The sequence below is a fragment of the Solanum verrucosum genome, unplaced genomic scaffold, assembly GCF_900185275.1.
Source record: "Solanum verrucosum unplaced genomic scaffold, falcon-dt-bn FXZP01000060.1, whole genome shotgun sequence".
NCBI classification, from domain to species: domain Eukaryota; kingdom Viridiplantae; phylum Streptophyta; class Magnoliopsida; order Solanales; family Solanaceae; genus Solanum; species Solanum verrucosum.
Genome location: NW_026020129.1, coordinates 6,509,782 through 6,537,688, shown reverse-complemented (window position 1 = coordinate 6,537,688; position 27,907 = coordinate 6,509,782). Strand labels below are relative to the sequence as shown.

The following is a 27,907-nucleotide window of genomic DNA, read 5'->3' as shown; positions in this document are numbered from 1 at the left end:
ATATTCACTTTCCGGGGAAATGATCAAAATGGTCCTTAATGTATGGGCTTTGATTCCATTTGGTCCTTAATATATGAACTTCATGGAAATGGTCTTTTATGTATCATAAATTGTGATCAATTTGGTCCTTAACCCTACAATTAATATATATATTTTTTGCCATCAAAATACACGGAATATGTAAAAGATGCGCTCGTTCAAGACTTTCCTTCCGTTGTTTCCAAAAATTTCAAAAGGGCACATCAATTTTTTTTAACCAAAAGGGCAAAATCGCTCCTGACGGAGCGATTTTCTTCTGACAAAATTGATGTCGTTACTCCTTTAAAAAACATAAAAATCGCTGTCGATACAATTTTTTTTCTTTTTTCTTTAAAATCGCTACTGTGAATTTATTTTTTAACAACGCTGCCCCAGCAGCGTTTAAAAAATAGAAATAGCTGCTATAGTAGCCATTTTCTTAAAAAAGTTAATTTTTTTTTATTAAAAATTCCCGAGGCGAGAACTACTTAAAAAAATAATGGGAAATCGCTCCCACGGCAACGATTTCAGTAGAAAAAATTTCCCAATTGAGTTACTTTATAATTTTTTATTGTATACTTTTTGATTGCTAGCAACAATTGGAAAATAATAATAAAAATTCTTACTGAAATTGCTGCCTTGGCAGCGATTATTTTAAAAAAAAATTAACTAAAATCGCTACACGTGGAGCGATTTCCCATTATTTTTTTAAGCAGCCCTCGCCTCGAGAATTTTTAATAAAAAAAAATTAAACTTTCTTAAGAAAATGGCTGCTGTAGTAGCTATTTCTATTTTTTAAACGTTGCTGGGGCAGCGTTGTTAAAAAAAATTCACAGCAACGATTTTAAAGAAAAAAAAAAAGAATTTGGACCGACAATGATTTTTATGTTTTTTAAAGGAGTAACGGCGTCAATTTTGTCAGAAAAAAATTGCTCCATCAGGAGCGATTTTGCCCTTTTGGTTAAAAAAAAATGATGTGCCCTTTTGGAATTTTTGAAAACAGGGGAAGAAAAGTCTTGAACGAGCGCATCTTTTACATATTTCGTGTATTTTGACGGCAAAAAAAAGAAATATATTAACTTTAGGGTTAAAGACCAAATTGATCACAATCTATGATACATAAAGGACCATTTCCATCAAGTTCATATATTAAGGACCAAATGGAATCAAACCCATACATTAAGGACCATTTTGATCATTTTCTCTTCACTTTCCATTTTAGTTCATTTATGAAACAACTTTTTTTTAAGCAATTTTTTAATCCAACTTTCCACAATCCACATAATGTGTATTAATTACATATTCAAAAATTTATACGTTTAAAACTCTCCTTAAAAAAGTCTTTTTTACTTTCTTATATTTTATACTTTATGTCAAGTTAAAAACGGACAAATAGTATATGTCTATGGTGAAAATAGATTACTTCTTACTTGATGTGTAATTGTTTTCATTAAATTCCCACGCGAGACGCGTATTGTATATGTTAATACTTTTTTTTTAGTTTTCTACCGAGTGTTCGAAACCCACATTGAAGCTCCGATTAAATTTGAATTGCGCTTCAGGGGTGACGCTCCCAACATGATTTTCTTCATACTCAAGGCTCGAATCCAAAACCTCTGATTAAGGGTGAAACATTCTCACTAGTACACCACAATTCATGTTGGTATATATGTTAATACTTAATAGCTACGCTAGACAGCCAAATTGGTAATGTTGGACCGACTCATTTCTAAGACAAACCTGATTTAACATTTGCGCTACAACTTTTTGTCTAAGGTTTGTATAACAAGTGCGTCTTTGATTTTTATACAACAGTGGCTGAAGACAAAAGGATCTCAGTCAAGGTATGCAGTGGAAATGGTTCCATGTCAAAACGTGATGACATAAGTCCATCTTTAGCTCTTTCTACATTAGAAATGTGACCAAAAGATACACAGGCCATACAACTCTGCGCTCATGGAGCATCACCTTTAACTCTCTTCGATATGGCAATGACGTTGAAGTTCATCGAGTCTGGATTTTTTTGCATCATCTTTTGTATAACTTTAGCAGCATCCTGCAACAGTCGAGAATTGTTATGATTAGAGAAGGATTTAAAAGAATAATATACTCCACACAGCAGTCTACGGAAAATTTTAGATAACTCTCTGGTTACACCGATAATAACTAGTGTTATTTGCCAAATCATTGTTTCATACACATTCTGACCTCCATTCATCACTTAATTGTTGTGAATTTAATATGGTTAACGGCTCCTCTGGGAAGAACATATTGGAGTATGGTGTTTGATTACTTAAATCAGCATCCTGAATGAGTGTATCAGATTGTGTGTTCTAAAGTTAATACTAATGTTTTACATGAAAAGGACTTTTATCATGGACTTGTAAAAGGGCAGGTTCGCATCTACTGGGGAAACACTATGGTCAGCCATTGTCAAACACGTTTTATTGTATTTTCCCATCTCAATTTGGTCTGCTAGAGAGTTTTCGGGTAGTGAGTACTTGCTTATTATTTGTTTTTCATGTAAAAGTGTGCATCTTCAAAGCCGAGATAAGTGAAAATGGTGGAAACTTCCAACATGCAGGTTCTAACTGATCTCATGGGGTCAAAGAATTCAGGTTGTGGTGGATGAAGTGAATACAGGTCGTGGTCAATGAGGTTCAGATTGACATGAAATCTGGGTTTCAGGCCAATTTTCCCTCACTGTTTGGTCTAACTTTTGGCAGCCACTAGGTTTCAAAAAGGAAAGAAATATTGAAGGTTACCTGTAACAGGCTGCTTGGAGTAGATGCACCATGTGAAATTGGTCTGGACTTCCTTCCATCAAGTTCATAGAGTTGTCCTGCAACGTGACAAGTTTATGCTACTTCTCGAATTCTGTATGATAGCTTTAGGTGCAAATATGGGATGTTAAGGTTTAATATAATTGATAATCACTATATAAATGCAACTTGTTCACTAATATACAGCCTCCAATTGTATGTTCAATGCGACCATAAGCTTAAATTGTGCTGTCATTTCTCTCCATCTGGTCATTCTCAAAGATAGAAAAAGGAAAAAAAAGTAGCCAAAGCTATTTGTGCATTTCATAATGTAGAATTAGGTCCTTATGCAGTCCAAAGAGAAAGATAGAATGTTACCATCAACACATGTGAAGCAGATGAAATGGGTGTCCACATTTACTGGAACCTGCAAAAAGAATTCACCAGATTGATGCATACTATTTACAGACATCATTAAATTGAATATGATCTGTAGTTGCATATAATATACACTAGATTGTTAAGGTAACTGTCACTTTCACTATACAAAAGCTGATATAGAGGAGGTCATGACCTTAAAATTTCATAAGAATCACTCTATTTGGATCCATGCACTCAAAGGGTAGAGAAACTGATCAAAGTTGGATGGTTTTGCTATCTTTGTAACCAAAGTTTATGTTAAAATTAGGTTTTAGGCCTAACTTATACCCCAAAAGCAAGCTCAAAGGGAGGAGGATTGTCCAAGCCTTATAAGGAGTCCACCCATTTCATTAACCACCGATGTGGGACTTTTGTCATTCTTTAACACCCCACCTCACGCCCAGTGCTTAGCATCTGGTGCGTGGGCAATTTTGATTTTGGGGGCCCCAACATCGGGTGAGACTGGCCCTGCTCTGATACCATGTTAAATTAGGTCTTAGGCCTAACTCACACCCCAAAAACAAGCTCAAAGGGAGGAGGATTGCCCAAGCCTTATAAGGAGTCCACCCATCTCATTAACCACCGATGTGGGACTTTTGTCATTCTTTAACAGTTTAAAAAGACTAACTAATGTGCAATTAAATTTTGTTCAAAAACTATGAGCATGAAAGTGCTTCCTCGCACGAACAAAGGCGTCAAGTTCTATGAGGTGCACTTTGCAAATAAACCTGGACTTTTTAGCCGGCATACAAACACATAAGTCGTGTCTGTAATGGACAAGGCAAGGACATGGAGACAGTAAGTTGAAACTACAGGGCATGGCAAGAATTGACCAGTATACTGTAAAGATCTTATAACAGAGCCTCAACAGCCGGAACTGTCAAAAGCAGAGAAAATTTACATATTCCATAATCCATAGCTTTGATAAGAGAAGCCAAGTAATAAGCAGATCAACAAAACTGAAACACAATATTAATTCTATTTATTCAAATCTATTTCAATATCACATCGCATGCCCATTTGGTTGAAAGTTACAGGACATGTGTGTATAAGAAATAGAAAAAAGAAGTGCTGTCAAGTTATCCAATTCCAAGATGGTATTAACACATATCTGTGTCCCTAGATTTCAAGGTCCAACCATTTGTGTTTAATTCGGTAATGGTGTGCACTTAAAAAAACTTCTCAAGAATGACATTTAGCATGAGAATCACCTCATTGTTGATAAAATATTTGTAACTACACTTGAAGAATCTTTTTTTTTTGCAAGAACATTAGCACATTTCTTTATTGGTCCTCAACCACCTTCTCGAATTGCAGACTATCCTCAGTTGTTTGTTTACCATAGCAAAATCTTTTGAACTACATACTGATGAAGTAATTTCTCAATTGTGGTAATAATACAGCCAAGTTTTGAATGTCTCAGCAAAATCAATGTGTAGGCCCTTAAATTAACTAGAAACAAAGTCAAATTTCAATTGCATCTTATGCAGGTTCAGTATGCACCAATAATAGTTTTGATAAAGCTATTTGTAGAATTTGCCATATTTGGCTTGTTTATTAAATCACATTAACAACAGTTGAAACATACACTTTCTCTAGGCCAAGGGATATTGAGGCACTACATATTATCAGACTTCGAACTAGTCAAATGGTTCAAATTGCACAAGAACAAGTATATTTTTTCCCAAGAATATGCAACAGGTTTACATGAAAAGAAAACTATCATTTTATATCTACAATTGGTCGCATCTTCAATACATTATTTATTTAGAAAATAAGAAGACACGTGAACCCTTACCTCAGTGTCACCAGCAGTAGCTGCTACTGAATGAGCAACCTCTATTTCTCTATCACTTTCAAGGAATGAAGCACGCTGCATTTTATACGCATGCTAATGCGCTTCGTGAATACTAGGAAATATTATGTCAGTAACCAAAATGAAACTAAACCAAAACGAATACCTCCATCGGGTCCATGCATGCAGTTGATTTAAAGAACTTGTCCAAGAATGAGCCTTCATCTAGAGCACAAAAAGAAGTATTGGCATCGTGAGATAGATTGGAACAGGAATGGGGTAGGAATCATGTGGAACTAGACTTAGAGGTGGAGTTGCACGAGTAAAAGAAATTGATGATAGATTATCTTATTAAGACTAGTATGGGAAAATGAGATCATCAACACCATTCTTATGTTCGAGGTGGAGTTGCACGAGTAAAAGAAATTGATGATAGATTATCTTATTAAGACTAGTATGGGAAAATGAGATCATCAACACCATTCTTATGTTCAGTAAACAAGATTAAATAAGGAAACTAAAACTAGATTCTAGGAAGATATGGATATCCTGGTCCAAGGGATCTTTACCAACATATCTCTAATAGGGAGGTCCAAACGGACATGAGGAGAGAATATAGCGGTTTCTAACAACTAAATTGGGAATATGGTTATGGTACCAAAAATTGGTGACTTATTATTCAGTTGTAGCCTTGTACACCTGTATTCTGTTAAGTGTGAGAATTTAGAGAACTTATAATTCACCTTAAAGTAAAAATTATTAATTGGAATCATGACTTCGAACTGCCGCAAACAAAAGCTGGTATTTAAGTGAAGGGTAGAGGAACGGGCCCATTATCCACAAAATATCGAACTGTGACCCAACTGGCCCCCGGGAATTTTATGGTTAAGAAAAAAAAATTGGAACGACATGAACCTGAATAGAGTAGAATCAATATAAAAGATTCATATAGTTGATTCCAAATTTCCAACTAACACAGGATACAGCTACAGTTGATTGATTGACTAAAAATGTAAAAGGTCAATTTCAAATAATACATTCTTGAGAATAAGTTGTGATGTAACCAAGAAACCCAGTTCCTACACTACACATCTCTTGTAGATGATAAATGAAGCCCTTAAAAAGCAGAAATCAATATATTAGGTAACTTCCCAGTTAAGAGAACACAATGTGATCATAAGGAATCCAATGCACTTGTCTTGGTAGTACTCTATATTTGATGCAAACAACAGATATTAACATGCAAGAAAATTAAAATGACCTACCAAGTTTTATCTCTGAGGTAATATTCCCAATAGCATGAAGCAGGCCAATTGTTCCACATGCATTTCCCACTGTTTGTTTCATGAAGTAAATGGTACTTGTGGGGTCCTGCACCTGCACGCAACTCTCATGAATAATTCCTAATTCAAAATGATGCAGCAAACAAGATAGGATACATGTAACAGTTAAAACACTCATACGTTGCAATACCACTCAGTCAAAGAAAGGGAGGAAGAGATTGACAAGGATGTCAAGGAAATATTTTCAGAGAAGAGAATGACGAATTGATGATTGCATTTATGTGACAGATCCTGAAATCCAATTTAGCACCAAATATTTATCATATTGCAATGCTTACCAACTCATCCAAGTGAGACCGTCAACTCCAACTGTCCTTATAGATAGGCGAAAGTCACCCCCTCTCCTTAGAGTCAAGTGGCTTTCACTCCTTCAAATCCATTATATTTGGAGGCCTAACGAGTGACAATGGTTCACGGTCCAACTGCTAATTCAAGTTACCTTTCAAAGAGATTCCGCATCTACTTATTTCGGGATGAAGACATGTCGACCTTACAATTGCTAATTGAGGCCTAAGGTAAAGCAATAACTGTATTAAACGTAGCTGATTCAGATAAAACACAACTTGGAAGAACTGATAAAAGATTGATAGTAGCAAGAAGAATAAAATAGGGTAAGATCAAAGATCCAACTCCCAAGCAGATGCTACATGTGTAGAAAGGAGGCTGGAAGTAACAGACAACTATTCTTTCACTGTGAGGTGGCCTCAGACATATGGAACATGTTTTTTTTCGTCTCTTTGGTCTCAAATGGACCACACCCCTCTTTCAGTTAAGGATGCTTATGAGAGTTGGAGCCAATGGAGAGCTGGAACATGGTTCCTGCTTGTGTTTTTTGTGTATCTGGTTAGAGAGGAAAAGGAGATGTTTTGATGGGGAGTCAACTACATTAGATGTTTTGAAGGCTAGGTGTATTTCTAATCTGTTTAGCTGGTCCACTTTGCATCCTGATATTAATGCTGAACATCTTCTGGACTTTATTAGCTCTCTAGTTCTGGCTTAGGTAGAATTTGTACAGCCAACCTGTCATTTTTTGTAAGCTCAGTTTCCATATCTTGTAACTATTGCATCTTCTTGATGCTTTTTATTAATATCACTTACTTCATTAAAAAAAAGATACTTAGAATGTAGGCTCCCCTACATCTAGAATAGGAGGTCATGCAAGACAACTGCCTACTCAGCCAGCAAGTAAAGCTTCCAATTAAACTAAAATCTGTCCAAGCGGATTAACAATAGACAATGTTACATGATGAACTACACAACAGTGAAGCAGATGCAATGACATTATCATGCAACAACCAACTCAGAACAGCAACATTCATTATTAAGAGACATCACAACATGGCCAACCAAATAATTGTTACGGGAATAATAACTTAACGTGTGTCAAATCGAAATATGAGCAAAAGTGACATGAAGTTCCTGAATTCTGTAAATACAGCATTCACCAGTAAGAAAAATCAAAGGGTGGTGATGGAAGCACTGCAGTCATAATCTAATAACAAGATATAGTTCATAAAGATATGGTCATGAGCTCATGAAAGCCACCTTTGTTTCACTGTCTTGCTGTACTCTCTCTGCTTCACTCTGAAAACACATGGCATGTAATTAATGAACTAGCATCAAACTAGAAAATCAAATCTTATTTCTTTGTTACAACAAACCTGTGATGTTAGAGGATAGAGAAACAATACAGCAAGGACCGGCTTGGGCACCATTTCCAAAAGTTCTTCATCCAACCCATAAACATCATAGCACTCTACCTCATCCGGTGGAACACCACGACTCCAAAGAAACTGCTCAATTAAGCAAAAAAAATAAAAGCATACAACAAAATAGAGTCAATAAATTACATTATCTCTATTTCTCGAGCTAAGGTTCTGTAAAAACAGCCTCTCTACGTCCCTCCAAGGTAGGGGTAAGATTTACGTACACTCTACCATCCCCACTTTGTGTGATTATACTAGCTATGTTGTTATTGTTGTTGTAAATTAGACCAAGTAGGTTCATTTCGGCAAAAATGAGATCAATCAGCTGATTAAGGTGAAAGAAACTTACCCTAATCATTCCAATTAACACTTGAGCTGATCAACTTATTAAATGTGATACTTTTTTCATAGGGAAATCAATATATTTGGAAGTTAATTCAATGAATTCTATAATGCATGACGAATTGAGGAAAAAGATCAGCAAACTCCACGTTTTTTCTACCAAATGAAACCCAGAAAAGATTCAAGTCCAGGAAATGAAAATATCGAACAGATTGGAAAAAAGTAAATAAGATACAAAAATGAAAAAAAGTGATACCTGATTCATGACATCAGGATTAGCTTCAAGAGGAAGCCATTTCTTAGCAATGTCGGCCATGGATTCCTTCTACTTCTCTTAGCTCTGCTCTGTTTTGGAAGGAGACGTAGCGTATACTGTGTGAACTCTGAAGCGGTCTCTTCTTTATATACGTTTTGCAAAACTAAAATTTACTCATTACACGTGTTACTCTTTTGGCCAAACTATATATATGTAGCTAAAAATTTCCGTCTCAAGCTAGGTGGCACCGTTTGATTTGATATAAAATTTATAATAATTAAATTATATAGTCTAAAATAAATTTCAAATATTTATATAACTATAAATCATCTTATTAAGTGTGAAAGAAGAATATTATAATTAATTTATTTATAATATAGTAAGGATAACTTTGTTTTTTTGGCCAAACTGAAAAGGAATAAATTAAGTTGATCTGATGTAATTGTTCTTAACCGGTTAAGTATTTAGTTTTGGTTTCCCACCCACCCAATTTTTGACCATTTCCTTATATATATTATCTTGATTTTCCTTTGAAAGATGCCCCATTAATTGGAGAATCATCAAAAGTATTCAAAGACCTCTTGCATGTTTTCTCTTGTGATAATGTATTCCCAAGTTGGATTTTGAATGTTGTTCACAGTGCTTCGTTATAAGCAAAGACACAACGGGAAAAACTAAGAAATGAATCATGATGAATTCGATATATAATTGGAGTAGTTTATTTTGGTTTTCGTTATGAATGATCAGTTTATCTATTTTGGATGTGTTACAATTTTTTCATTCACCCTTATACTGAGGTTTTCTCCTCTCAGCAAATGCAGCAAGGCCTTCTACGCGATCTTTTGTGTCTAACAGTTGTTCATAGCAATCCCACTCCAAAGCTAAACCTGATTCTGTATCTAGCTCCACTCCTTGGTCAATCGCACGTTTTGCCATCCTTAAAGCAAGCGGACCCTGTCAGAGATTCATAAGTCAAACACTTCATCGAACGCATTATGGCCATTCAACTTGGGACTAGAAGAGCATATATAGGTAACAGGGGGAAAAGGAAAAAGGATAAAGAAAGGCTCTATACATAAGGAAAGGATTGGATTTGGTAGCTACTGCCATGTCTTATCCGCACAGGTTTGACTAGTATCAGTAGAACATTTTTCGATAAATGAGCATCTAGGATGGAAAGCATGTGGAAATTATTAAATGTGGCTTTTACTTGGTTCTTTTTACTCAGCCTTAGCTCTCTAATCCAACTCACCATACGAAACCAGAAATATTCAGAAGCTCATGAAACAGAAAGGTTTCCGCTCGCATGAAGAAGACTTATAAAATGCATCAAAAAGGAAGAAAAGGGAAAGAACAATAGAGCAATACTTCTTGTTGGCTATGTGAACTTAAAAATAGCTAAGAATTGAAAAAAAAAAAGGGAAAACAACAAAGAAATCCAAAGCAACCAACTATTGGTATAATAAATGAGCGCCCGCCTAAGATAAAACAAGATGGGAAAAAGGAAAAAGACAAAGGCAGAAAGAAAATCTGTCACAAAAAATGAAGGTGCACAAAGAGGAAAACAAACAAGCATGGGATTAGTAAATGCCATTAACTTAAGGGTCCAAGGAAGATGATGAAACTCCAAAGAAGAGCTTTAATATCATTCAAAAATGCACAAAAGAAAAGAAAGAGCAGCGAGAAACATACTTGATGGCCTTGAAGGGCGTTACCTCATAAAAAGTCAAAAGGATAAAAAAAGTACTCGTGCCAGAATTACTTCTAATGAATCTTTAGATTACTGGAAATTATCTGTGTACAGTACAGTGTGGATATCTTTTTTATATATAGGAAGTGGTGTAGTCCTTTTATGTTTCTCTTTTTTCTTCTTAGTTCCTGACTAAATTGCTATTGGAAGTCATAAAGGGTGCCACACTGGATAAATACATCAAACATGATTTATCTCAATAACAAATGTCTAACCTTCTGATTAATATCCCTAGCAAGTTCAAGTGCCTTGAGACGAGCCTCACCAGCAGGAACACAGTAATTGACAAGCCCTGCATGACATGTATTTTTCATTCTAAGAACCTGGAAAAGAAAACCATAGGAGAGTGGAGACCAGGGTCCAAAATTCCAGCATAGGCAAAAAAGTTAGAGGATCTCATTCTATCCTGCCTAAACCTTGGCGGATGCTGTTATACAGCTGTACCGTGGGAGCATGCAGGTAACCCAATGGAGTTGTCGAGGGGTTTGCAGACATCACCTTCATTTTGTATTGATAAGACAGAGAGAGAAGAGGGGGGAGTTTGGGAAAGACAGAAGAGCTCTGTCTCTTGACAAATGAGCTATGACAAGTCATACACGTACCAATTGATCCAGCATCTTTCCCACTTATCTTTCGTCCAGTAAATATTATATCTTTTGCAATTGATTTTCCAACCAATCTAGGAAGCCGTTGCGTTCCTCCTGCTCTGTAAAGTACAAAATGGAATAAGAGGGTAGCATTAAGAAAACATCTTAGCATGAAGTGACTGCAAGATAGTGGAAATATCCAGCTGATCTGATAGAATTAGAACAAAACACATCCTTGACCGAATTAACGGATTTTGTATAAGCAAACATATACAGTGTGATTGAGCATACCCTGGTATTATAGCAAGCCCTGTTTCAGGTAAGCCCATCACTGCATCTTCACCTGAGTAACAGATCATCAAACTAGAGAGAAAGAAAGAGAAAATATGGCATAACTCAGAAGTACAAGAAGAACATACCACATATCCGGATATCACAAGACATTGCCATTTCAAGTCCCCCACCCAATGCTATACCCTCAATGGCAGCAATTGTAGGGATATGAAGAGCCTGAGTAAAAGAATATTTACTCAAAAGGAGAAAAGAAAGGAGGATATGTACAACTGGCTCATTTTATGGTTGTTAAAGTAATAAGTGAAGAAGAAGAAATGAGATACAGTATGATGTCATGAACCAATAATTTTGAATGTATAAACTCATAACCCCTTCTTACATCCAAAAAAAGAAAAATAACTTCTTGAGCTTTAAGACTCTATGGTCTTTAATAATATTAAAAGAAACAGCATTACAAGTCACATACCTCCAAAAAGGAAAATGTTGATCGCAAAGTGCTTACAAAATCCTGAACTTCTGAAAGAATCATAGTTTTTCGTTCCTGCGTAGCAAATGCCAATCAAGTGAATTAGCTATCAATACGTACAAAACACAGTATGAATAACAAACAGTAGAAATGCTACTACAGTAGTGCATAAATCAGCATCTGATACCAAATATCAGCCTATTCAATCGTATGATAAACTAATCCTAAAACCAATCCCCATACAGAAAACCACATCTGCAAGGATGTTTTCAACCACACAGAGGATGCACTTATGAAGTCCAGAGAGATCACACAACAGAGAACTTATCAACATGAAAATTGTATGTTTGGCAGTTGTTTCTTTATGCATATCTCATCAAAGAAAGTCATTATCTAGAGAGAGAATCTCTCACTTCTCACTAAATCCTCTGCAATTTTTGTGACCGTTTATAGTCGTTGGAGCTGCGGCTCCGACCAATGTTTCTCATGGTGGACCTTCCTGCCCCCCGTGACCCACCTCCGCTACATCTGCAACACCCTCACTCACAGATGGTCACTAACCCCAACCTTCAAATTCATTTCCCACCACTACCAGATCCCAAATACTCTGGCAATTCTGGACTAGTGAGGCAGAACCAAAAACAAGCCTGCACAAATGTTGAAATGGGCAAGCAGATCCCCATCAATCCTGGGCTAGCTGCTCAAAGGAACAAAGGTATCGCCCATACTTCCTACGCAAACGCCACTGTTAACAGAACAGTAAGACAAAATCGAATTCGACTAGAGACGAGAGGATATGAAATCCAGGATGGAAAACCATTAGTGGTTTTCACGAAAGAAGAAAACGATCTTCTCGCTCAAACCTGCAAATGGACCATAATATGTAATATCTCACATATCCGACCTTCAATTGACATTATTCGAAAAGAATTTGCCAAAATGATTTCTAGCAAAGGCAATGTTAAAATCGGAGCGTATGATATGCACCATGTTTTCATTGATTTTGACAATGTCGATGACCACCTCAACGTCTACTCGAAAAACTTCCTCACTTTTGGGGAAACTCATATAATGAAAATCCTCAGATGGACACCCAACTTTAAACCAGAAGCTGAAACCACCTTGGCTCCGGTATGGATCAACCTTCCCGACCTTCCATGGCACTTTTATGAATGGGATGCGATTCAACGAATATGTAAATCTATAGGAACCCCATTGATCATGGATAAAGCCACCAGCTCGAAAACAAGACCGGCAACCGCCAAAGTCAGAATTGAAGTAGATCTAACAAGACCCCTTGTGTATGAAGTTCTTGTTGAAATACGAAATGAGGAAGGCAAGTTGGAAGTCATTACTCAAAAGGTGGAATATGAGACCATTCTGGCATTCTGCTCCCACTGCAAAGTTCAAGGCCATAGAGATGAAAAGTGCAGGAAACTTCACCCAGAGTTAAGACAAGAGCCTGGAAAAAACACCAATGATGTTGGACAAAGCAAAAATGTAATGGACAACCAATTTACTGATGGAAAGAAAGCTCCAATGACCAACAAAGAGAAAAATGAGGGTAACAATAAGCATCATATGTCTGCAAACCCACCTCAACAAGATAATGATCCCGGACTTAACCAACAAGAGGATGGGTGGCAAACAGTTGAAAGAAGGAAAGGAAGAACAACAAACAATGAGAAACATCAAGGAAACAATGTTATGCCACAAAGAGTTTGGAAAAATGCACAGGAGACAAAAGGAAGAAGAGTTCTACCACAGGAGAAACAGAATAGTGGAAACTTCTCTCAACTTACTAATGTGTTGGATAAAATAGAGATTACTGAAGATACTACTGCCTCAACCTCCCAAAGAGAGGAAGAATATCACCCAATTCCAACAAGGGTACACAACAAAACCACCATCAATAATATGGACAAGAAAAAACAAAAAACCAAGATCCTCAAAGCTCAAAGCAAGATAAGAAGAAACAAACATCAGAAGGAAACTAACTATCCAGACATAAAGCTTCAGGATCAGGATCCAGAGAATCTTTTGATTCGAGTGGAGGGTGAAAATCTCAACAAAACCAATAATAAGGGTAGGAAATTTGCTAAGAATATTTCCATACCCCCTGAAGTAACCTTTGTCGCAGAAGAGAGCAGAAACAGGAACAACGACAAGCAGGATATAGGTATCAAACCGTTATTTGGATTGGACCCTATACTATCTGGAATGAACACAAGAAAGAAAGTGAGAGAGATGGAACTGGAGGAAATCAAAAGGAAAAATACAATCTTTGAGCCCGTGGGAGTCAATTGAACAACCTAAGTCAGAAACTGACTGGAAATTGGGAAGACACTGCCTACAAAGACTGTGAGAAGGACACTACTATGGAAGAAGACGCAGAAACTTTGGAAAGTTGTAAGTCTGATGATGAGCACATGTGAGGTATCGTAACTAACCACCATGATGTTTTGGTGGCTAACGTCCCTTCTCTAGCTCAACAAAAGATTACTAACTACAATAATCTCTCCCCAAGAGGGCACCTCAATCAGGTTATGGAACCTGAGGAGTCCAACTCCAAGATGACATATACAGAAAACAAAGCACCATCTGATCTACACCCTAATGTTATCCATGATTAATACAATATATTGGAATATAAGGGGTATTGGTTCCCATGGTGCAGCTGAAAGATTAAAGCTTTTCAAACAACAATATCACCTCCCTTACATGTTCATCCAAGAACCTATGGTTAATGCGAGGAAGATTGATAGATTCAAAAGAATCCTTGAGTATCAACATTGTGCCCACAATATTTCCAATAAGATATGGATCTTTTGGAATAATGATCACCAGATAGACATCCTGAAAGACAAAGATCAACATATGCTCCTTCATATATCCAAAGTCCAACCTATAATATCTTTTCACATTAGTGTTGTGTATGCTATATGTGATGAGGAATTAAGGAGAGAATTATGGGATGACCTTAGAGACATTGCTAACAATGTTAATGGACTATGGGGAGTGATTGGAGACTTCAATGTCATTACAAAAGCTGAAGAAAAAACAGGTGGAAGACCCTATAAAGCTGAAGAAAGTATTGACTTCCTTTCCTGCTTAACTGATTACAATCTTCAAGATGGTGGTTATTTGGGATCTAGATTTACGTGGAGTGACAATAGGGATCCTCCCAATACCATCTGGAAAAGATTGGATAGACTAGCCTACAATGATCAATGGTTTGATGTCTTTGGAGGCACTACTGTTACTCATCTTTCAAGGACCTGTTCTGATCATGCCCCTCTCCTGATCAATTGTGATACCAACAACTCTAACCACATCAAGTACTTCAAATTTCTTAATGTTTGGACTGAGCATGAAGAGTACTTACCTATTGTCCAAAAAGCTTGGGATGAAGCCCAAATTGGCAACCCCCTTTTTCTGCCTTCACCAAAAAATTAAAAAAGTTTGCAACCACCTCAGTTCTTGGTCTAGAGCAACATTTGGAGACATTTTTTAAGAACCAAAGAAGCTGGAGGTACTTATAAGAAGCTAGGAAGACAACTATGTGAACCACAACACTCCTTGGATTCAATACAAATCTACCCACATTATAATAGCATCCCAAGAGTTGTCAAAGGACTCATAAATATGGATAGATGGTGCGTACCATCCTTTAGAGTCAAAAGATGTCAACCCAATGCCTTAACATACGATCCTCCATGAAGACCATGAGTATGAATTACTATTAGTTTTTGGCTAGGATCGTTTTCTTTTTGCATTATCACTTGATTGGTATGCCAATCTCTCAAGAAGGTATGGCCAATCCATCCTTCTTCAAATGTAATCTCCTTCAGATGGCAATACAAAGTGGTGTTTATATATTAAAAAAAAAAAAAAAAAAAGGTGAAAAGTTGTAGGTTTGGCAGATGTCTCCTAGCTTGTGAAATTTATAATTGCTTTTCCTATCAACATGTCATGCTATACAAAAATGCTATCTTTTAGAAGACAACATGACACTACAGAGACAACCCACGAAAACAGCTAACATTAAATGTGAAAACAGATAAAAACATTTCTTATTCTAAAACTTGGAGCCTTTAGTCTTTACAGTTCAGGTGCTTCCCAAAGCAAGCTTTTTTTTTTAATCGTTTTAGGGCCACCTTACGCGTACCTCGACTAATTCCACGAGATATCTGTCACCTCCCACCAGCAACAGATACCACATAACTTTGTCCCCAAGGCTAGGACAGGTCAGAGAAATCACCTAGTGTTTTTGTCGGTGCTGGGTTTGAACCCAAGACTTCATGATTCTCAACCACTAAGCCACACCCTTGGGTGCCAAAGCAACTTATTAGTTACTTTTACTTTATTGATCATATTGTAAATAGGATTCTTTTTGTTCTTTTTTGAAATAGTAAACTACACCTTTTGACTTGAACCCACACTTTTCATGGTTGAAAAATGACACAGAAAGAAAGATGTAATATTTGCACGTTTGTTCACAAGAAATATGCACTGTTAAAAAAATACATAGCATAAGGGAAGCTGTTTCTACCTTTAAATCAGCTCCAGCACAAAACACTTTAGGAACCGAACTGCAGATCATCAAAACATTTGCTGAACGTTCATTACTCACAGCTTCAAACGCTTGCTGTAATCCTCTAAGCATATCCTTTCCAATCGCATTTCTCGCCTCAGGTCTATCCAATTTAACCTCCAAAATCCCTGCAATTCACCCGCCAAGCCTCTATAACCAATTTTTTATAATAAAAAAAAAGTTGTTTGATTGCACAAATAGCAACAACAGAAGTAATAAAGTGGAATTACCGGAATCAGAATCGGAAAGTCTTTCCAATTTGACGGATTCAGAAGCCGACTGTAAGATTAGAGTTCTATGACTCTGAAACTGCCATTTTTGGACTCCATATCTGGAGAAGTAAGAGTTGGAGTAGGGTTTTGATCGCTTCAAGCATTGCTGTCCGACGGATTTAGCTATGGCTACAAATGCAACTACCATTGCCGGAGAAATTAATCGATTTTTGAAGTATAGAGAAATTTATTTTCTCCTCTTTGATTTATATATTTTGCTATAGAAAATGATGCAATAGATAGGTCTGCTCCTTTCAAGTTTGAGCTATGAATATTTGAGATTTAGTCGTTTTCAAAGGGTGCTATTTGGTGCTAATTTAAATTTAGTCTAATTTCAATATATATATATATATATATATATCATTTCTACTTAATATTATCACATTAAATGATAGATTTGAGAAATGATTATTAGAAAAATAATTTTGATACTTCAAAAAAAAGTATTTGTATTATTACCTTGATTAATTTCTTAATATCTTGGTAATAACTATTTAATATATTAATTATTCTAATATTTCCCAACTTTTTATGAATTATCCTAATATATTTTTAATGACTATTATAGTCTTTAATTGACAATTATCTTTAATACCAATTCTAACATCCCTATCTTTGACCTCTTTATTGTCATTACTCCTCCTCACATTTGCTCTTTTCTAATTATCAATTAATCTTATTTTTAACCATAGGTTTGGGCCATGAAACTCAATACTGACCTTTATTAGTGAAAATAAAATAATGTAAAAAAAAGTTTTGTATAAAATAATAAAATAGTAAGGTGGCATCTCTATCCAAAAGATAAAGATTGACACACTAATTTTCTCATTATCCATTTATTAGATGATTTTTTTATCCTCCTAACTAAATTGCGTGTCCTAAATGGTCTTGAAACCTATCATAGAGCCCCCAAAGGTGGTATTTTGTCAAGGATGCATAGTGGCACTTTGAGAAAATATATTTTTTGAACTTTTCAAAAATTATTGTTGAATAATATTAATGAGGAATCGTTTTGTTTACATGCTATGCTAGTTATGCATGAATTGTTTATATGGCTAATAATGATAAATAAATTGTTACGTGATAAATAATACGTAAAATCTCATGTATTATTCATTATTTTTTGTAAAGGAAAGAAGGAACTTTATAGAAAAGTTTGAATGAATCGGTTAAAAAGATATTAAAAGTAAATAATGAACTTTACAGAAAAGTTTGAATGAATCAGTTAAAAAGAAATGAACATTAAGAACTTTCAGTACAAAGATTATAGAATATTTATTGATGAAACGTAATCTATGAGTATATAATATGGAGTATAATATAATGCTTTATATGAACAAAATGAACTACAACTCAATCAACATATATGATTCCTTCTTATAACGGCTTCTAGCTAATTACAACTATCATAAATCTACTTACTTATATGGTGTTTAGCTATAGAATATTTGAAAATTTAAGTGAATTGTATCAAAGAGTGCCTTTTTTAAAAAAAAAAACTTGAAGTAGATCAAATCATCATTATATCATTCATAAATGAACAATTTTTAGAAAGATACTTTAAACAAAACTTCAATTAAACTTCAGATTAAAAAAAAAAAAAAAAAATATTGATCAAGAATGCGACCGACACAAGCCTTTTGCTCATACTCACAACTGAAATCCTCAAAATTGCTACTAAATTCCTCATGTTCGTTATCAAAATTAGAAAGTGTGAAATTTTAAATTCTTGTATATACTTATTTATATTTTGATTTTCCTTTATAAAAAATCGTAATTTCACTATTAATATGAGGTTCCCAGACATACCTAAATTAGCATTTAAAGAACTAAGGTACCAAGTGTTAAACTTCTATGAGCATGCAGAAAAATAAATTTAGCAATTTAAATATAAGACTTAAAAAAAATCATAAAAGTGGTGATGTTCAATTTCTTGTTATGTACTAGTATCTACAAGTTCAAAAAGTGAACACACTAGGTTTCGTGGTGTAGTTGGTTATCACGTCAGTCTAACACACTGAAGGTCTCCGGTTCGAGCCCGGGCGAAGCCACTTGATATTGAATATATTTTTTGCCTAGGAGAACGATATTTTCATATGAATTTAATAAGTATGTCAAAAGAATATCGAGCCATCCTCCGTGAGCATTTGGATTGTGGTGGGTGAGCATACCTTCAGCGAAAAATTATATTATTTATATATGGTTAGGGACGTCAATAGTACGGTTCGTTTGGTTATTTTTAAAAAATTATACCATCCCAATTTTTCGGGTATTTTATAATATATAACCAAATTAGATTTTTTGAAACCATCCCAATCATATCAGTTTCTCTTCGATATATGTATGGTTCGGTTAATTTTCAGTTTTTATTATTCTTAAAATATCACCTCAAAATATACTATTATTAATGTATTTCTTTCACAAATATGTTCTTGAAGAAACACTTTAATTCTTCACCTGAAAGACAAGAATGTAAAACCTTGTTGCAGTATTACTTGATCTTAAATATTTAATAATAGTGTTTGGATAAGTTTTGTTGTATTGTTTGATAAAGTATCTATTAGTTTTAAACCTAATTAAGTAAAGATTAATTAAAGAGCAAAGACTCAAAGTCGTCTAGTCACCAAAGGCCTAGGACCTACGTTATATTTATATTTGAAAATGTTATTAAATATATTTATATATTAAATTTAACATATTGTTAATATATAAAATCTATCTACATATATGTGAGGTTATTCAGTTCAGTTAAAAAAAATTCAATTTTTTTCATAAATTAAAATGACCATCTCAATTGTTCAGGATGGTTATACACTTAAATAAAAGTCCACAATTTTATTTAAAAAATAGCATAAATCAATTCAATTTGGTTAGGTTCGGTTGGTTTGGTTGGTTTTTCATATTATTTTGACAACTCTATATATGGTTAAAATAATTTTTTGGGTTTATATTGTAGATGTCGAACCCCTTTCGGCTACTTCGTGTCTATTTTTTCAAATTTTGAACCCCTTTTATTAAAAATACTGATTCCACTACTGGTGGAGAGCTCTTGACGTCTAGAGACTTGTTGATGTTGTTCTTTTGTACTGACTCTCATTTTGTATTTTGGATTAGTCAGTTCTCTCTCTCTCTCTCTCTCTCTATATATATATATATATATATATATATATATATATATATATGACTTTCTGTTTGTAGTAGCTCATGTATAGGTGATACCTGGTCCCGGGGATTGATAGCTTGTGTTAGTTTGTCTGTTGGTCACTTTCGGGCCTATTTTGTACATTTTGTATCGTACTACAGATATATATGATATGACTCTTCTTTCTATATACATTATCCTTGTCTTCCACTTTTATTATTTAAGTATTACTCCCTCCGTGCACTATTGTTTGTCATGTATACTAAAAATAGCTGTCCAAAATTAAGTGTCAATTTAAACAATCAAAAAATAATTAGTTACTTTTTTCCAATTCTGCCCTTAATAATTACATAACTATTAGTTTCAAAAAGTAGCCATTTTAAAGTTACAAAACTACTTTAATGGGAAAAAAATTGTTTTTACGGTTTTCAAAAAGTACAAACCATTTTAATAATGATTGATAGTAGGGCTATATTAGTCTAATTGCACATTATATTAATTTTTTCTTAAAAATTGTGCATGATCTTACCATGACAAACAATAGTGGACGGAGGGAGTATATAAATTGGTGTCTTCCGTATTTTATTACTTGGGTTTAGGCTTGTCCACTCAGGGGTTGTAGTGGACACCATGTCACCATCATGGCCCGACTTAGGGTAAGAATTCTTCGAATTCTTTCTTTATTATTCTAGGTGGTCAAAGATCTAAACTAGGTAATATTTTTTACTTTTTTTTGTGGTAATCACAAAGTAAATGATCTAAAAAGAAACTATAAACGATGCTAGTTGCTCTTCAACTAAATTTGTTGTTTACTAGTTATACAGGCGAAGTCAGGATTAAGAGTTTGGGAGTTCTAAATTTCTTTAATAACTGTCAATTAATTTTGTTAGGGGTTCACAAATTAATACACATATATATTTAATTAATTTTCTAGTATAAATATAGGGTCTACGGAAAAGCTACTGGTTCATCCGAACCCATGAAGCCCCACCTAACTCTGCCTCTGACTAGGTACACGGTTAATTTCTAATTTCTAGTTAGGTCTTTTAATCCAGTATTGTTTCAATAACAAATTATAAGAAAAAACAAGGATATAATTAACCTATTAAGGTTATAACAAGAATTCAAATATAAGGTGCAAAGAAATTAAGTATTTGCGTTGGCCAGTGGTAGAGAACAAGAACTCCAAAAAGAGATGAGGAGAGATTAAAATTAGTTTCCCTTCGACCAATAAGAAAATGAGTAATCCACACCCACACTAATAAACTGTTAACGTAAAATTTCAATCATTTCACTAACCGTTAATAAGATAGCCAAATATCAATAAGTCAATCTTTCAATTGGCTTATCAATTACAATTTGATTTCCCTACAAGTCACCTAATTATGCCAACCTTCCGTATAAGCTCCTCACTTCTTGTTGGTTGAATCATTCCACGTCATTGTTTCTTTCGAATTTTCATTACTTACAATCAAAGATATAATTAAGATTTTGAATTTATGAATTCTGACTTCTAAGAAACGTAACTCATTGGATTCTTGACATATTTATGTAATTAAGTTATTTTGTTAGTTCTATTAAATTCACGAGTAAAGTTGTAACTCTGCCTCTGCCTTTACCTATAGTTAAAGTATTTTGGAAATGACGGATATATATATATATATATATATATATAGTGAATATAATAGATCAAAACACAAATTAGTATCATTCTTTTGCCACTTAAAAAATCATAAATGAACAACTTTAGAAGAGTACATTAACATAACTTTATTAAATTTTAACTTCACAAAAAGTAGTGTATTGCAAAGATGTAGATACTTGCAATAATATCTACCTCCTTTATATGTTTTTATAGAGCATCCTTTTCTGATTAGTTTAATCTCCCTTTTTAATATTGATATTTTTATAGAATTTTTTTGAACTTACGAAGTTAGTCAGAGAAAATTATCTAGATAGTATATTTTATTCTATCTAATCGAATTTGTTTGTCCTCTAACCAAATTATGGAATGTTCTTTGATATAATAGGTATCCATCCATTTAACTTATATCTTGTCCTTCTTAGTACTATAAGATTCTAAAGGAGCTAACAAATTGTTAACTTATTCCAACTCTAAAAGTATGAAGTAAAATCAGTTGATCTAGCTAGACATCAATATCCTCATTGCCTACCTTGATGCTATTTATGTGTTTAATAATGTGGCCAATATAATTGAATAAAACGATTAATTTATGATTTACACCCCTAATATATATGTTTTTTTATGACTTATAACTTATTCTATTATGTTTAATGATTAGCATCCTAGCTAATCTCATTATTATTTTTTGAAATCATAAAAAAGTATTTTGTTTCAATTATTTACAAAGGAATAAAATAGAAAATTACATATAAAGAAAAATAAAAAAGTGATTTGAATTAAAATAAAAACAATATTAAATACAAGTCATTTGTCACTTCTTTTCCACTAAAATGAAAAAACAATCATTCATTTCTAGTACATTTTTTAGGGGTGATGAACAAAATTGAACCCCAAACTGCAAATTGAATCAAATCGGAAAAAAGGACTAATAGTTTTGTTTGACTTGATTTGATATTGAAAAAAATATCGACTATATTTGAGTTGCTTTGGTTTTAACTAATAAAAGGCAATCCGAGATCAAATCAATCCAATATTATATTTATGATTTTTAAAATTTATTTAATACATATTTATTTTATTATTATATAATTTTTATATTTATTTTAACTTTCTCATAATTTTTATGATCTATATCTCATTGTACATGTATTAACAAAGACAAAGACCAGAACTAGAGGTGTCAAAAGTATATGAAAAAACAAACGAACCTAACCCAACCGATTTATGTCATTTTTTTCAATAGAACTGTGGACTTTTATTTAAGTGTATAATTATCCCGAACAATTGGGATGGTCTTTTTAATTTATGAAAAAAATCGAACCGAACTGAATAACCTTACATGTACGTAAATATATTTTATATATCAATAATATGTTAAATTTAATATATAAATATATTATATAACAATTTTTAAATATAAATATAACCTAGGTCCTAAGCCTCTGGTGAGTGGTGACTGGTGACTAGTGATTGAACGACTTTGGGTATTTGCTCTTTAATCTTTAATTGATTGGGTTTAAAAATAAATGATATTATAATAGATACTCTATCAAACAATACACATAAACATATGCAAACACTCCTATTAAATGTTTAAGATCAATCAATACGGCAACAAGGTTTGACGTTCTTGACTTCTTGGTGAAGAACTGAAGTGCTTCTTCACGAACATATTTGCAAAAGAAATATTTTAATAATAATATATTTTGAGATGTTATTTTAAAAGTAAAAAAAATGCAAATTAATTGTACCGGTACCAAAGAGAAACCGATATGATTGGAATGGTTTTAAAAAGTTTGATTTTGGTTATACATCATAAAATACCTAAAATTTTGGGATGACATAATTTTTAAAATTCGATCGAACCGTCCCATTGACACCCCTAACTAGAACAATCAGTTATGTTGTTGGAAGAAAATAATCTAATCTAATCATATTATATTATATTTTAAAAATAATAATTTGTTGATGTTTCTATTTTATCATTGTAAATGATTAAAAGTGAATTGTTTTATGAAGAACTAAGGAAATTAGGGTGCAAATCATTAAAAATAATAGAATAAAGGTATAAGTCACAAAATAGCATATACATTAGGGTGCAAATAGCAAATTATAGAGTAAATACCAAAAAAAAAAATAGGTTAATAAGTAGCATGTTTAAGCCCAAAAACAAATGCTCAACACTTAGGGTTTTTTTGGAACTTGTGATTGAAGGGAGTAATTACAGTCTCCAATTTTCGCAGCGGGCAAAGAATTGATAATAATCACATAGTATAATTATGAAATGGATGAATAGAAGGACAGGAGATTAAGCAAACAACTTGACTATAATATAGGTAGGATGTTGATGTGAACCGTAAGCGGCAGATCGGGAAAGTGGTAGTTGCGCGTGAATTCATTTAAAGCAGAAGGCGACTTGATTCACATTATTGTTGTCTATAGTATAGATCGAATGTTGTTGTAAGTAATAAGCAGTAGATTGAGAAAGCTAGTGGTCTCGTGTGAATTGATTCAAGTCAAAGGGTGGTTTGATTCGACAATAATTGTAGTATAGGTCGAATGTTGTTGTGAGTAGTAAGCAACATATTGGGAAAGTTGGTGTTGTGTGTGAATCCATTCAAGGCAAAAAGCGGCCTAATTTGACTCTGTTGTTGACAATAGTATAGATCGAACGTTGTTGTGAGCAGTAAGCAGCGGACTGGGAAAGTTGGTGACTACGTTTGAATTCATTCAAAGCAAAAGCAGCGAATCGGGAAAGCTAGTGACTGTGTGTGAATTCATTAAAGGTAAAGGGCTACTTGATTTGACATTGTTGTTTATACCGTTTAGTACACAATCTAATAATTACACCATAGTTTCCAAACACACCATTAGATTTTTGGAGCATTTTTCAAGTCCCTAACCAACAAAATGAATCAAAATAGAGAAACAAATGTAACCAATTTAATTAATTGATATATTTTCTCAAACCTATTAGAATTTTAGAAATTATAGGTTATTTAAACTTGCTATGCCAAATTTGCATAAAACTATTAACCAGCTTGACACTTGTAATAATGTCATTTGATAAGGAAATCTACTCCCTCTATCTACCTCTTTAGTTACCATTCCAAAAAAACTTGGCATAATTGCATTAAAAACCAAGAATCATTGTGAATAGAGTAACAAATCACTCATTTATTATGTTTTATGCATGCATTTCTTATTCTAGAAAAAAATGTATACAACTATTATTTGACCTTTTTATAAATTTAGCACCATTTGTTTCATTCTCAAAAACAGGAGGAAAAAAAGTCTTAAAAGAGATTGTTTTATGATTGAAAAAATGGCAGGAAGATCAAGAAAACAGAGAAGCAGTTCTAGTTCTTGGAGTTCGGAATCTTCATACAACATGAGTGACTTGCAATATGGTGCAAAATTACCTGAGAAAAAGGCTAAAGAAGAGTTTTTGGCCAACCCCATAAGAGGCTATCTCACTGAAGATGACACAACTCATGATAATTCTTCAATGGGGAGAAGCAGGAAACGAAATCGCCATTCGAAGAAAGAGCAACATATTAAGGATGAAACATTTTCATCAGAGGATAATCAAGATCCTTCTGTTTCAAGTAAGAAGAGAAATACGCGGGGTAGGAGGAAAAGAGCAGGAATAAGTAGAAAAGGGAAAGTAAATGGCCAAAAACAGAGTAGAGCAACAATACTTACATGGCTTATAGATTGTGGGGTAATTCAAGAAAATGCAGAAGCTGTTGTCATAGAAGAGGAGACAACAAAGAAAATGGGGAAAATTAAGAAGGAAGGCATACTATGTTCTTGTTGCTGTACTGTTCTTACAGTTGGAGACTTCTATAAGCATGCTGGAGGAACAACTAGCAAACCTTATGAGTACATTCTCATTGCTGAAACATGTTCTTCACTCTTGTCTTCCATGGTTAAAGCTTGGTATCTACCAGAAGAAAGTAAATTTCATCGATTTAACTCAATTGAAACCAGCCATGATGCGAGTGACTCGTACGATGATGCTTGCATGATTTGTGCTGATGGAGGGAACCTGATGTGTTGTGACAACTGCAGCTCTACTTACCATCATAATAAGTGCTTGGGAATGCAGGTGATAAATCATTTTCACTATATAGTTATCTTTAAACATCAGCTAAGCTCTTACTATGTGCGGGAAATGGAAAAGGGTTGGATCACATATCATATGCAGTCTGCACTAAGCTCTTGCTATGTGCAGGCTTCGGGATAGGATCTATTGTATGCAACCTTATGTTGCATTTCTGCAAATGTTGTTTCTGAAACTTGAACCTGTGACCTTCTAGTCACACGACTGCAACTCTTATCGTTGCAACAAGGCTCTACTTTACTACATAACTATCTTTAATTGGGTTAAATCATACTGAAACTAATAAATTGTGGAGTTTCTGAATTGCAGGAGGTTCCTAATGGTTCGTGGTATTGCCCATTTTGTGTGTGCAAAATCTGTGGTGATCCTGCTTATGAAAATGATTATTTGCAGAAATGTCAACAATGTGAGAGAAAATGTAAGTGAAGATAAAAAAAATTCTTGCTTCTGTCTGTACCCTTTTGAGTTTCTTGTTCTATGTTGCAAACTCTTATCCTCTAAGGAATTGCAATTTTAGACAGTACATTTTTTTCCTATTGTACAGATCACAGGGAGTGCCGTCAAGCCAGAGAACCAGTCAGTTTAGACATGAATGAGACCCAAGAAGACACATTCTGTGACCTTACCTGCAAAAAGGTAATACACATTATTCTAAAGCAGTTAATTTTAATGTTTCTTTCTTTGTAGCAGAGTGAAAAGAGGTGCCTAAGTCAGTTTGTGTGTAGCTTGATTACTCCTCTAGGTACCTGCTATCTCCCATAAGCACAAATAGCGGATAACTCTGTCCTGTTAGACTTAGGCAGATGAGAATAAATCACATAACATTTATTGTCTCTGCATTAGGGTTAGAAATATACATAGACCTTGTACTTAGAAATGACTTATAGGCTTATTAGCTACTACTAATGATAACTAAGATGTTTTTTAATTGAATTATTATTGTGAAGATTTATGATGAACTGGAGAGGCGCTATCTTGGTGTTCAACATGAGCTCGATAAAAGCTACAAATGGACACTTCTTCAGAACACAGATGATGGCTCTGGAATTAATATAGAAGACGATTATCAAAGAACTGTGTGTCACTCCAAACTAGTTGTGGCACGACGACTTATGGAAGATTGTTTCGAGGAAATTATAGACAGGCATACTAAAATTGATGTCGTTAAAAGTCTGGTCTACAACTGCGGGTAATCTACAATCTCTCATCACACCATTACACTGACGAATAAACACATGAACTCTCTTTATTTCCTAATGAAAACTTCTTGCAGGTCAAATTTCAACAGGATGAATTTCAGGAGCTTTTACACATTTATTTTAGAAAAGGATGAAGAGATCATTTCTGCAGCAACCATAAGGTATATATCTCTCTTAAACCAGACTCAACATCAGTCATAACTATGCGTTTTTTAAATGCTTATCATCTAGTTAATATATCGCAGGATTCATGGAACAAACCTTGCTGAAATGCCCTTCATCGCGACAAATAAGGAATATAGGAGAAAAGGAATGTGCAAAAAGCTAATGGTTGCCATTGAATCAGTAAGAATGTCATCTCATTTTTACACTATCGGTATATTTCTGATTATTGAGGTCACTAATCCTATTATTAATGAACGGTTACCTATAGTTATCTTTAACATGACCTAACTTTTACACTGCCAGTGTACAAAAGTTAAATTCTTTTGTTAATTCTTATAACTACTTGAGCTGATGATCCTATTTGTTGCAGACTCTTTCCTTTCTAAAGGTAGAAAAGCTGGTAATTCCATCAGTATCAGACTGCATAGGGACCTGGATAGAAAGCTATGGTTTTCGTCTCATTAGCTCTCCACTACCGAAAGAGATAACATTGCATAATACATTGATGTTCCATGATTCAGTGAGATTGCAAAAAGATATCCGTCCATCCACTTCTGATAAGGTATATCGAGCTAATTCTTGAGGTTATTTTCATCCTAACTAATCCTCCTCCATCCAAACCAAAAAAACAAAAACAAAAAAATTATATGCCTAATCTTAACTTAATGGTGTAGAACAGATATTAAGGATTTATATAACCGACTGCAACTCATTTGGAACTAAGGCATGATATTTGTTGTTGCAGCCAGAGGAGACATGGAGTTCCCCGAAGAAATGTGAAGAGCCAAGACCCTTTGACTTGAATGTTGAAGCATCTCATCAACAGGACAAAGACTGATAATTAAATTGCATTTTCGAAGCACTATAGTTCCTATATTTATGATAAGGATTTCAAATTTAGTAAAGACCTCTTAGATAGTCATTTACATTTCACAGGCCATGCCTATATACTATTTTGTTACAGATGTACCTCAATTTCAAGATCATTGTTATGCTCATGTTTCCCTTTTCTTTTTTTAAGTTTC

General features: G+C 34.1%; 4 protein-coding genes and 1 non-coding gene across 5 annotated transcripts in view; 2 read left to right on the top strand and 3 right to left on the bottom strand.

Annotated features, from left to right (window-relative positions):
* The window catches only part of LOC125826377 (uncharacterized), a 103,936-nt gene extending 101,244 nt beyond the window's left edge, over positions 1–2,692 (bottom strand). Inside the window, exon 1 of the mRNA XM_049505686.1 lies at positions 2,689–2,692. The gene's annotated coding sequence lies outside the window, so the exon portion shown is untranslated. The remainder of the gene's footprint in view (positions 1–2,688) is intronic.
* LOC125826400 (ubiquitin carboxyl-terminal hydrolase 3-like) lies at positions 1,970–8,778 on the bottom strand. The gene is made up of 9 exons (XM_049505712.1): positions 8,643–8,778; positions 8,000–8,131; positions 7,884–7,922; positions 6,261–6,372; positions 5,162–5,220; positions 4,999–5,073; positions 3,159–3,207; positions 2,784–2,860; positions 1,970–2,074 (listed from the first exon to the last, which is right to left on the bottom strand). The coding sequence occupies exons 1-9, from the start codon at positions 8,700–8,702 to the stop codon at positions 1,973–1,975; spliced, it is 705 nt and encodes a 234-aa protein (XP_049361669.1). The 5' UTR covers positions 8,703–8,778; the 3' UTR covers positions 1,970–1,972.
* Positions 8,779–9,341: 563 nt separating this feature from the next.
* Positions 9,342–16,868, bottom strand: LOC125826397 (probable enoyl-CoA hydratase 2, mitochondrial). Its single transcript, XM_049505708.1, has 8 exons — positions 16,564–16,868; positions 16,292–16,461; positions 11,740–11,814; positions 11,399–11,489; positions 11,271–11,322; positions 10,995–11,098; positions 10,608–10,684; positions 9,342–9,596 (listed from the first exon to the last, which is right to left on the bottom strand). Exons 1-8 carry the CDS (start codon positions 16,751–16,753, stop codon positions 9,420–9,422), a joined length of 936 nt encoding a protein of 311 aa, XP_049361665.1. The 5' UTR covers positions 16,754–16,868; the 3' UTR covers positions 9,342–9,419.
* Positions 16,869–18,582: 1,714 nt separating this feature from the next.
* TRNAV-AAC (transfer RNA valine (anticodon AAC)) lies at positions 18,583–18,656 on the top strand. Its single transcript has one exon. It is a non-coding gene; the product is annotated as a tRNA-Val (tRNA).
* A 7,869-nt stretch (positions 18,657–26,525) lies between these two features.
* Positions 26,526–27,842, top strand: LOC125826410 (increased DNA methylation 1-like). The gene is made up of 4 exons (XM_049505731.1): positions 26,526–26,878; positions 26,963–27,062; positions 27,253–27,444; positions 27,628–27,842. Exons 1-4 carry the CDS (start codon positions 26,754–26,756, stop codon positions 27,718–27,720), a joined length of 510 nt encoding a protein of 169 aa, XP_049361688.1. The 5' UTR covers positions 26,526–26,753; the 3' UTR covers positions 27,721–27,842.
* Positions 27,843–27,907: the final 65 nt, after the last annotated feature.

Coding starts and splice junctions, on each gene's coding strand:
- LOC125826410 (XM_049505731.1), top strand. CDS start 26,754: ATGAACTCTCTTTATTTCCTAATGAAAACTTCTTGCAGGTCAAATTTC. Junction 26,879..26,962: donor ATTTCTGCAGCAACCATAAG/GTATATATCTCT, acceptor AATATATCGCAG/GATTCATGGAACAAACCTTG. Junction 27,063..27,252: donor TAATGGTTGCCATTGAATCA/GTAAGAATGTCA, acceptor TATTTGTTGCAG/ACTCTTTCCTTTCTAAAGGT.
- LOC125826397 (XM_049505708.1), bottom strand. CDS start 16,753: ATGGTAGTTGCATTTGTAGCCATAGCTAAATCCGTCGGACAGCAATGC. Junction 11,099..11,270: donor GGGCTTGCTATAATACCAGG/GTATGCTCAATC, acceptor TGTACTTTACAG/AGCAGGAGGAACGCAACGGC. Junction 9,597..10,607: donor CTAGGGATATTAATCAGAAG/GTTAGACATTTG, acceptor AATCTCTGACAG/GGTCCGCTTGCTTTAAGGAT.
- LOC125826400 (XM_049505712.1), bottom strand. CDS start 8,702: ATGGCCGACATTGCTAAGAAATGGCTTCCTCTTGAAGCTAATCCTGAT. Junction 5,221..6,260: donor TACCTCAGAGATAAAACTTG/GTAGGTCATTTT, acceptor TTTGTGCTCTAG/ATGAAGGCTCATTCTTGGAC. Junction 2,861..3,158: donor CTGCTTCACATGTGTTGATG/GTAACATTCTAT, acceptor GTCACGTTGCAG/GACAACTCTATGAACTTGAT.